Below are 10,042 nucleotides of genomic sequence, written 5' to 3' on the forward strand. Positions count from 1 at the left end.
GAAACACTGTAAAGAAAACACAAATATTTTGATCTCAAGGTAGCGAGAACTTATGTCGTCTTATATTAAACGAAATTTAGTAATTTAGTAATTTTGTACTACAATTTACACTAAAGTAGAAAAGTAAATAATAGTTGATTAATCAATAGAAAAAGAAGGGGAAAAGCGTAACTCTCTTCAGCTATTTTACCAATCATACATATTCCAGACCTCGTAAAGAAATGATCAACATTGAGTACTTCAATCTGAATAAGTTTCTACTACTCCTTATTGGCCTGTGGCCATATAAACAATCACATTTCACTCGATTCCAATTTATCTTTCTGTCTAGTATTCTGACAACAAATGTTATATTTCAGGTAAATTTTAATAATCATAAATTACATTAGTATTATCATATTTGATGAATTATTGCACTCTTTGTCCATAACATTTAAATAACAAAATTTATGTTAGCATAAAATTGTTATGTCAGTTGTATTAAAATATGAGTGTACAAACACATACACATATACGTGTGTATTTATATATATATACATTTTTTTTTTTTTATGCAAACTTATAAATAATATTACTAATTTGCAGTGTACAACATTTATCTCACATAAATGTACTATAGAGCTCATTATTAAAGTCTTAGCTTCTACATTTTTCTTTACTATTTTTGTGATAAAGTACAACCTGTTCTATGTTAAGATCGAAAATGTAAGTTAATAGTTTATCAAGAGTTGAGAGTTTATACAATTGATAGTTTACTTATCACAATAATTTTTGGTAAATATTCACATAAGGTCAGCTCTTTCAAAAGTCAATGATTTTAACATATGTTGTCACTGTCCTGAGTAACGTTCAAAGGGTTTTAGTCGTCGCTCGTCGTTTGTTAGAAAGTTATAAATAAAAAATGTTTTATTTCGAAATGCCATAATTATTGTATTTGTTACTTTATCTTGATATATATTTTAAATATTTTCATAACACACACACACACACACACGCGAGGGGGCAAAGAAGGCTTTCGGCACCCCCTCCCGAAACCGCCTCGTCCATCATGCATCGCGTAAAAAGTTGCAACCCATGTGAACTTTGCTTTGTCTTGCAACGTACATGCGAAGCAAGGTGAACGGGGTGGGTGCGAGAGGGGGAGGGCCGAAGGCTCCCCTTACATCCCCCCCCCTCGTGTGTGTGTGTGCGTGTGTATGTTATCAAAATATTTCTTTACTCATATTTATATTATCCCATGCGAATAAAAATAAAAATTATTAGTACTATTGCATATGTAGAAAAATTATAATATTTCAAAGTCGCATATCTCAGAAACTAAACGAGACCGCCAATTAAGTTTTATTAGGAAAAGTAGATCAGTACTTTCCTCTCTATAACATATATCAAGGTCAACATCATCGGCGAGATGTGACTTTTTCTAGATATTTACCTAAAATAATACTGTCCAAGACATTTTAACAAGATTAAACTTATTGTTCTTTAAAAGAGTTAATAATATTTACTGCAGTATGTAGTAAAATATTTATTACAATATTATATATGAAGTAGTGTCCAAAAATTACATAAATTTTATAAGATTTTTTCTGTTAATAACTTTTTCTGTTAATAACAAACAACGAGCGACGACTAAAACCTTTTCAATGTTACTCGGGGTGATGACCTTCACAATATATGTCAAGGTCATTAAGTTCTGAAGAGGCTGATCTTATGTAAATATTTACCTAATTTTTTTTATAAGTTTTTATGTTATATTTTCTGGCATTATTCTATGTATAAGAATAAAAATATAAAGTTGTTAAAAACAACAGATGAAGGTTTTATTGGACCAATTACTGCATGTATATAATGAGATAAAAGACAAAAATGAAATTGCTATTATGAACGAATGTGGATATAATTGTAAACGTTATACCGTTGTACTTACAGGTAAGTAAATCTTGTTAGATTTGCATGTACACATTCTTCTTAACATATAAGAGCTGTTAATCTTTCACTTTCGGAAAATGGATTTTGAAAAAATACAATAGTTTCTTTGTGTATATGCATAATAATTACTAACATACCTTTTTTAAATTTTAAATAAAATTGTAGAAGAGATAACAATAATTATAAAATAAAGATTGATCACAAATTGATTAAGTTAAAGAAAGAATGTTAAAGTTTTAATTATAATATACGGATATGAGTATGACATAATACGTAAATTAATTTAAGAAAATTTATATGACAAAAATTTAAATGATAATTCCATATTCTGACACTTTTCCAGTAATTGGCGTTTGCAGCATGTTTGCTATTATGATTGCGTCAACTTGGTCCAATATTTTATTGACAAATTCGTCGCCATCATATCATTTAATGATTGCAACGGAATATTTTATCGACCAAGAGAAATATTATTATTTCATTCTGTTTCACTTCTTTATAACGATTTGCATCGGAAACGCTGTAATGTTAGGAATAGGAACAATACTCATTGTGTATTTTGCACACACTATTGGATTGTTTAAAATTGCCAGGTGTGAACACAAATATCATAAATATCATAAATATTCATATAATTTATCATTTTCAAACAAATGTTTAAATAAAACAATTTAAATCTAACTAAAGAAATGCATTCAGTTAATAAATTTTTGCGTATAGTTACAACACAAACATTATTTATAGCTACCGTATTGAACGCTCAATGGACATTGATATGTTACGAAATATTAATAAAGAAAACACTTTGATATACAAGGGTTTAATTTGCGCTGTGAACATTCACCTACAAGCTATGAAGTTCGTATATACCCGATATGCGTGAGCTATACATATGATAACAAACTTATTATTTTTAAAGCTTATCCAGCAATTTGCTATCCAACTTTGAGACAATGATGGTCTGTTTATTAGTGTTTACAGTTGGCTCGGTCAGCTTTAATCTGTTTCGAGTAAGTTTTCTGCTTTTTTCTCAAATTTATTCTTTAAAGTAAGCGCTCTATATTTGTTTTGCAAAACAGAGGTTTGGCGTTATAACGGGTGATCATTTAAATTAGATGATTATTAAAAGTAGACAATAATATACATTTCCCTTCTCCGATTTATTCAGCGGTCATTTAATTGATTAGGATCCGATATCCAATATATTTTATTTGATATTTTTTTGTACAATACAAATTAATTCACAAATGTCAGAATAAATGCGTTAATGGAAGAAAAAATATTTTTCCCCAAGTTTAGAAATAGATATAAACGCTATACTAAATAAAACTATGTACATTCCGCAGTAAATATTGATCTAAAAAATGTATCAAACAAAACTTTGAAGTATATTTTTGATACTTTTCACCTCCCCCCTGTCAATTACGCTATAATCCCTAAACCCTAAATATTTTGCTGGATATTTAAGATTTTCTTAAATTTTTAAATAAAAAAATCATAAATAAAAATAGATAAATATAAAAAAATTAATTACTTAAAGTATTTAATTTAAAAGATTTATTTATATATTTTTTCTTTGTTTATCTTTTAAAGTTTTTATAAACTATTACATTTTTTGTGCTGATTTCGATGGATAATATTTTAAAAACATTTCAACATAGTTCTTGAGCGCATGCAAAGTTTTGCTCCTTTTTTATATTTACTTAAACTGTTAAAAATTATTTCTTTTCATACGTATAGCAATAAAAGTAACAAGTTTCTTCTACAAAATGGCGTTTTATTTATTTTTTTCAACCGATTTATTGCGAAGTAATAATCCATTTACTTTCCACAATACAATTCCAATAGCCACCCATTATTTGCAGATGGCTTCATTATTAGATGACAAGAATCTTTATTAAATGGTTAGATTTGTTCACTTAACTGTAATTATTTTAATTAATATATAATTTTATAATAATTTTCAAATAATCCTCGTACTTCTACAAGTTATGAAGGAATGTACTGTTTCCCATATTTATGAATAATTGACTCTAGATAAACAATATCCAGTATAAAATTAATCTTAATTAATTTTGAAGATTAGAAATATAGAAGAAATGCTTGTATTTATTGTAAGATCACATGATATATCGCGCAAAAAATTAATTACATAATTCAACAAAAAAGAAACTCAAGAAAAAAAGAATATTCATTTTTCGTACTTTTTTTATAATAAATATAATTTCAACTACTAAATTGTTTTATTACAAAAATCAGAAATCATCTTTTTATCAGAGAAAGTTATAATTAAAGTAACAAAAAGAGTTATTTTAATGTATTTTATTGTGTCACAATATATAGTGTAACGCTAAAAGTTACAGACAGATTTCGTGGTCTAAACAGGAATTTAATTGTGGATAAAAATTTCCTACAAATATGGCAAAAAATATTTCCTTTAGTTCAAGTGTTCAAAAATCTCTAAAGTTATTTTAATACACTTTTAAATCTAAATTCAAAGTTTTTTCATAATTTTATACTTTATCATGAATATCAGATGAGATGAAATCGACAAATTTATTTTTAAAAGTTAAAAATCCTAAATACAAAATACACTTAAAAAAATTTACATTATTAATTAAATATAAAATTATAATAAATATTTAATTACAACATAATATCACACAATACGTCACCTAAAATAATTTTAAGATAGTAAAATATATAAAAATAATAATAGATAAAACTAAAAATAAAAATATAAAAAATATTTTTTTAACTTTACCATAAATTTTTCAAAATTATGATGTAATATACAAGTTATTAAATTATCATAAAGTCTTATTATATCTTAGATTTTTCAGATTATATCGTCTGAAGAGAATATTGGAGACTTGATATGCCCTTTATTATTTGCAACTTTCACCATCTTATATATGTTCATAGCCAACTATATAGGTCAAAGTATAATGAATCATAATCATGGCATATTTACTACCGCGTAAGGAATGTATTTGCCAAACAGCATGCACAAAGACTGATTAAATAAACTGTAACATTAAATAAAGATTAATATTTGCACAACAAGCAGAATAATGGAATTTACTAATAAAGAACTACATCGCGATGCATTTCAGAGGTTTGTGTCTAGATTTATTATTCACAATACGTTTTCTAGGTATAACGTTCGGTGGTACGTAGCTCCATTGTACATACAGAGAATGATATTGTTCCTATTACAAAGAAGTTCGGTGGACTATGTTCTCAAAATAGGTGGACTATTTGTTGCATCTATAGAGTGGTTTGCTTCGGTATGAGAAAAAAGATGTAGTCAAATATATTTACATAAAAAAATATATAAAATATAAAAATTAGATATCTTTTATTTTAGCTGATAAAAACTTCAGTATCTTATTTTACAGTCATATATTCTACACAGTGACGAGATTATTATAATTTAAATTAAATAAAATCGCAATGAAAGAAAAAATAAATATGGAAAGCATAATAAAGAGTAAAAATATTATTTCCATATTCTTAATATCCTACAAAAATAATAAAATTTATTTTTTTAAGACATAGTATAGATTATAGTTAGTGGTTTTTTTTTTTTTGTTGCAAAAGAGAATAAAGGAACATAATTATTAAATTAAAAATATTATTGCCTATTATATCTTTACAATCCATTGAAAATAAAATTAAATAATGCGTATGCGTGCGTGCTTGCGCGTGTGCACCTCAAGTATAATAAAGTATAATGAATATTTAATTATTTTACATTGCCTTTTTAATATCAATATCATCACAATACATAATATCTCTCTCTCTCTCTCTCTCTCTCTCTCTCTCTCTCTCTCCCCCTTTTCCTCTCCCACCCCCACTCATTCCTTTTTTCTTTCTCTCTCTCTCTCTCTCTCTCCCTCCCTCCCTTACTACTTCACTCTTTCTTTTCTTTTTTTCTCTCTGTCTTTCTGTAACATGTTACACTTTTAAATAAATATTTATTGTTAACATCGGTAATCATTTGATTTCTAAACTTTCAAGAATATATAATATATATGTGCATTAACTTAAAAGAAGAATGTATAATTTTTAATATAAGGAGTATATTAGTATAATTGCAGTGCAGAAATCGTCGGTGCGCTAATCGTGTAATTTTTTTTTAATTTGGAAGCGCATTGTCACATTTGATTCGTTTTTCACTGAATAGTTCAGACACCAATATATTTCAAGTCAAGACTAAACATGAGTGTGTGTATTCATTCGAATGAAAAGAAGGAAAAAGTGTCTACTTAAGAATATAAAGCAGAGTTGTTTTTACAAAAAAGAGAGTGGATAGGACATTCACGCACGCACTTTTAAGGTATCGATTGTTTAAGTCGAGACACCTCATTTTATGAAATTACACGTGTTTGATCTCACGCTATCACTTTGCGTACCCTTTTATTTTTTCATTACACATATTATATTAATTTGCTATTAAAAAATGCTAGAAAAGGAAATAATGACAAAGATTAAAGAAAAAAAAATTGACATTTCTCAGGAAAGCAAAAAATGGATAAAAATTTCCTGGAAGAATATAGAGTGTAAAAGGTAGCAATATTTTCTTTTTCATGCTCTTTGTAGATTAGAACATGACGGATTATATTAGAGAAAAAAGACAACTCTTGAAAATAAAAAGAGATAAAAAAAGAAATTGGATTTAAGAAAAAAATACAGAAAAGTCAAGTAATGCTTTACTGTATAATATTATGTACATAAAATCGAACTCTCGATTTATATATAGATGTTTCTGCAACATGAATAACATCTAATATGTTTATTTATAAGTATGTGATATAAAGAATTAATTACAAGTTCAAAACACACATGCAAAATGACTTGCATATAAAATACTAAAATAATTAATTAAAAATATTAATTTGTGTTATTAATAGAAAATAGTAGCACATTAATCTGTATGTATATTACTCTATACGTTTTGTGTTTGTGTATGTGTTTGTGTGTGTGTGTGTGTGTGTGTGTGTGGGTATATAAACTGTCTTTATATTAAATAAATTGTTCAACTTTAAACGTAGTCATTTATATTTAAGAAGACATATTCAGCTCTTCTAGCAATGCAATTTTCATCAACCAAAAGATCATCGAGAAGACAATAAAGGTAAAAACAAATAATAATACGTGTCACACATCTCGTATAAAATAATGTAATTTTTATTGTCATTTTTATCATCAAAATTATTTTTTTTGTCGGCTTTTATAAGCTTGAAGCTGCATCGGTATTTTTTGCACTATCGAGATTATTGTTAATCTATTCACATAAAAAATTCTTCAAAATCGTATTCCATCGGTGTAACAACCGACACAATATAGATAAATTATGCAACAATGTAGTGTATACATTAGACATTAGACAGATTAATATACATCTATTAATTATTTTCTAACGATAAAACTTAATGTACAATTAGTGTACCTTTGAAAAAACGAAAACTTATAGCGAATAAAGTTAAAGCTTTATATGCATTTTAAAAGTGTAGAATCAATTTAGGTTTGATGAATAAATATGTTTTTGTTAATGCTATAAAAATTCTGCAATGTTATCTGTCTCTAAAATAAAAAACATTATTTAATTTATTATTAGCACATATTTATTGATTTTGAAAATTTATATTTAAAAAAAGGCTCCAATTTTATTCGTGAGTTGTTTAATTGTTTCTCTCATTATATCGATCGCATAATTAGAGACATTAATTCGAGAAACACTGTTGAGAAAGTACGAATATTCTGATCTCAATGTAGCGAGGAGTTATGTTGCTTTACATTACACGAAATTTGATAATATTGTGTTACTATTTATTAAAAAAGAGAAGTAAATAATAGTTGATTAATTAATGGAAAAAAGAGGAGATAAGCGTAACTCTCTTCAGCTACTTCACCAGTCATACATATTCTAGATCTCGCAAAAAAATGATCATCACTGAGTTTTTTAATTTGAATAAGATTCTGCTGCTCATTATTGGCCTGTGGCTCTACAAACAATCAAATTTCACTCGATTCCAATTTATTTTTCCGTCTGGTATTCTGACAACAAATGTTATATTTCAGGTAAGTTTCAATAATAATAAAACATAACATAATCATATTAATGAATTACTGCAATTTTTTCCATAAAATTTAAATATTAAAATTTAGATTAGAATAAAATTGTTGTCAGCTATAACTTGAACGTAAATATATACACACATACGTGTATACATATAGGGCGTCCGATAATTCGTAAAAAATCTGTCGTGTACAGATAGAGCGGATGAAACTGAGCAAAAAAATTCTGTATTGTTTGGCATTTGTGGGAATAATTATTGAGAAATTAATTAAAAAATATCGACCAATTAGCCAATATATTAGCGCTCTGCGAAAAAACAGCCCGCTGTTACGCGGTCGCTAGGAGTAGAGCGAGAAAAAACAGTCCACTCTTACACGGTTACTATACATGCGACTAGCAACCGCGTGACAGCAGGCTGGCTTTTTTCGCTGCGTTCTAATACGCACACGAATTGGTGGATATTTTTAAATTAATTTCTTAATAATTATTGCAAAAATCGCAACATAATATAGAATTTTTTTGCTTAGTTTCATCCACTCCATCTGGACACGAGAGATTTTTTACGAATTATCAGATACCTTGTATATATATTTTTTTCTTTTTTTAATGTAAACTTATATAAGTAATATTACAGATTTGTAGTGTACAACATTTGTCTCACAAAAATGTACTGTAGATCTCCTCATCAAAGTCTTAGCTTCTACATTTTTCTTTGCTATTCTTGTGATAAAGTACAATTTGTTCTTATCGTTAATATCGAAAATGTAAGTAAATAATTTACAAAGAGTTGAAAATTTACGCAATTGATAACTTTATTAATTGAGAGCTTACTTATCAGAATGAGTTTTTCGAATAAGTTTTTGTTATATTTTCTGGCATTATTTTATGTATAAGAACAAATATATAAAGTTGTTAAAAACAACATATAAAGGATCCATTGGCTCAACTGCTGCATGTATGTAATGAGATAAAAGGCAAAAATGAAATTGTTATTATGAATATGTGAATATAATAATGAACATTATACCGCTCTACTTACAAGTAAGAATATCTTATTTGATTTGCATATACAGGGTGTTTCTGCAACATACAGATCAGTAAGTTGAGTTGTCTATCTGACGATCAGCAGAGGCATGCTTTACCAACCTCGCATAATCGAAAATTAATAAAATCAGAGGATCGATCATATAATTATTTCTTTGTAAAAAGTGAAAAAATTACATGATTGATACCTTAAATGCAAATCCGTGTAGATAACACAATTAAAATATAATAACACAGGTAAAATAAGAAATAAAATATAATAAATTTAAACAAAAAACATTTTATCAAAAATCAGTCACAAATTAATTAAGTTAAAGGAAGAATATTAAAGTTTATATTATAACATACGCACATGAATATGACACAGTATGTAAATTAATTTAAAAAAACTCATATGACAGAAAAAATTAAAATTTCTTTTTCTCACACTTTTCCAGTAATTACCGTTTGCAACATATCTTTTGGTTCTATTGTGATATTCTGGTCCGACATTTTCAAAGTTATATTACTGACAAATGCGTCGAAATCATATCACTTACAAGGGAACCTCGCGAACCCAAAAATTCTGATTTTAATTTATTACACGAAATTAGATAATATTGTGCTACAATTTTCACTAAAGTAGAAAAGTAAATAATATTTAATCGATGGCTGCGTTCAGCAGAGAAAGCAAATCAGTGAGCGCTTAGTGATTCTTTATTGTGATTAGTTTCTGCATTTAGATCTAACGAAGATCTTTCTTGCTTTTTAATATATTTTATTAAACAATTAATTATTTATTACAATTAACATATTTATTATAATTAAGTATTAAGCACATTAAAAAAAAACATTATTACACCATTTATTAGTAAAATATCACATTTTTAACTTAATTATAATATTACAAAAAATTTTTTTTTTTAATTTTTTAACCGACGATATTTTTGTTTAATTTGCAGTGTAAATGTCAATAGTGAGAAAGACTACATATTTTGTAAATGA

The 10,042-nt window shown here is 26.8% G+C and overlaps 1 protein-coding gene across 4 annotated transcripts; it reads left to right on the forward strand.

The window, feature by feature from the left end:
• On the forward strand, positions 1 to 5,405 carry LOC140671075 (uncharacterized). 4 transcript variants are annotated; one of them, XM_072902126.1, is made up of 10 exons: positions 1 to 39; positions 209 to 359; positions 586 to 705; positions 1,812 to 1,929; positions 2,273 to 2,522; positions 2,674 to 2,787; positions 2,849 to 2,939; positions 4,764 to 4,909; positions 5,087 to 5,219; positions 5,300 to 5,405. In XM_072902126.1, the coding sequence occupies exons 2-10, from the start codon at positions 222 to 224 to the stop codon at positions 5,348 to 5,350; spliced, it is 1,161 nt and encodes a 386-aa protein (XP_072758227.1). In that variant the 5' UTR covers positions 1 to 39; positions 209 to 221; the 3' UTR covers positions 5,351 to 5,405. The 4 variants fall into 4 exon arrangements, with proteins under 4 accessions (XP_072758227.1, XP_072758228.1, XP_072758229.1 ...); XM_072902127.1 differs by lacking the exon at positions 1 to 39 and having other exon boundaries at positions 54 to 359; positions 4,773 to 4,909; XM_072902128.1 differs by lacking the exon at positions 1 to 39 and having other exon boundaries at positions 54 to 359; positions 5,331 to 5,385.
• Positions 5,406 to 10,042: the final 4,637 nt, after the last annotated feature.

The sequence above is a fragment of the Anoplolepis gracilipes genome, chromosome 11 (genome assembly GCF_047496725.1).
Source record: "Anoplolepis gracilipes chromosome 11, ASM4749672v1, whole genome shotgun sequence".
NCBI lineage: Eukaryota > Metazoa > Arthropoda > Insecta > Hymenoptera > Formicidae > Anoplolepis > Anoplolepis gracilipes.

What these genes read in the sequence shown, in the direction of transcription:
- LOC140671075 (XM_072902126.1), top strand. Translation starts at nt 222, where the DNA reads ATGATCAACATTGAGTACTTCAATCTGAATAAGTTTCTACTACTCCTT. An exon ending in TCAGCTTTAATCTGTTTCGA is followed by an intron (nt 2,940 to 4,763) that starts GTAAGTTTTCTG and finishes ATTATATCTTAG; the next exon opens with ATTTTTCAGATTATATCGTC. An exon ending in CATGGCATATTTACTACCGC is followed by an intron (nt 4,910 to 5,086) that starts GTAAGGAATGTA and finishes TACGTTTTCTAG; the next exon opens with GTATAACGTTCGGTGGTACG.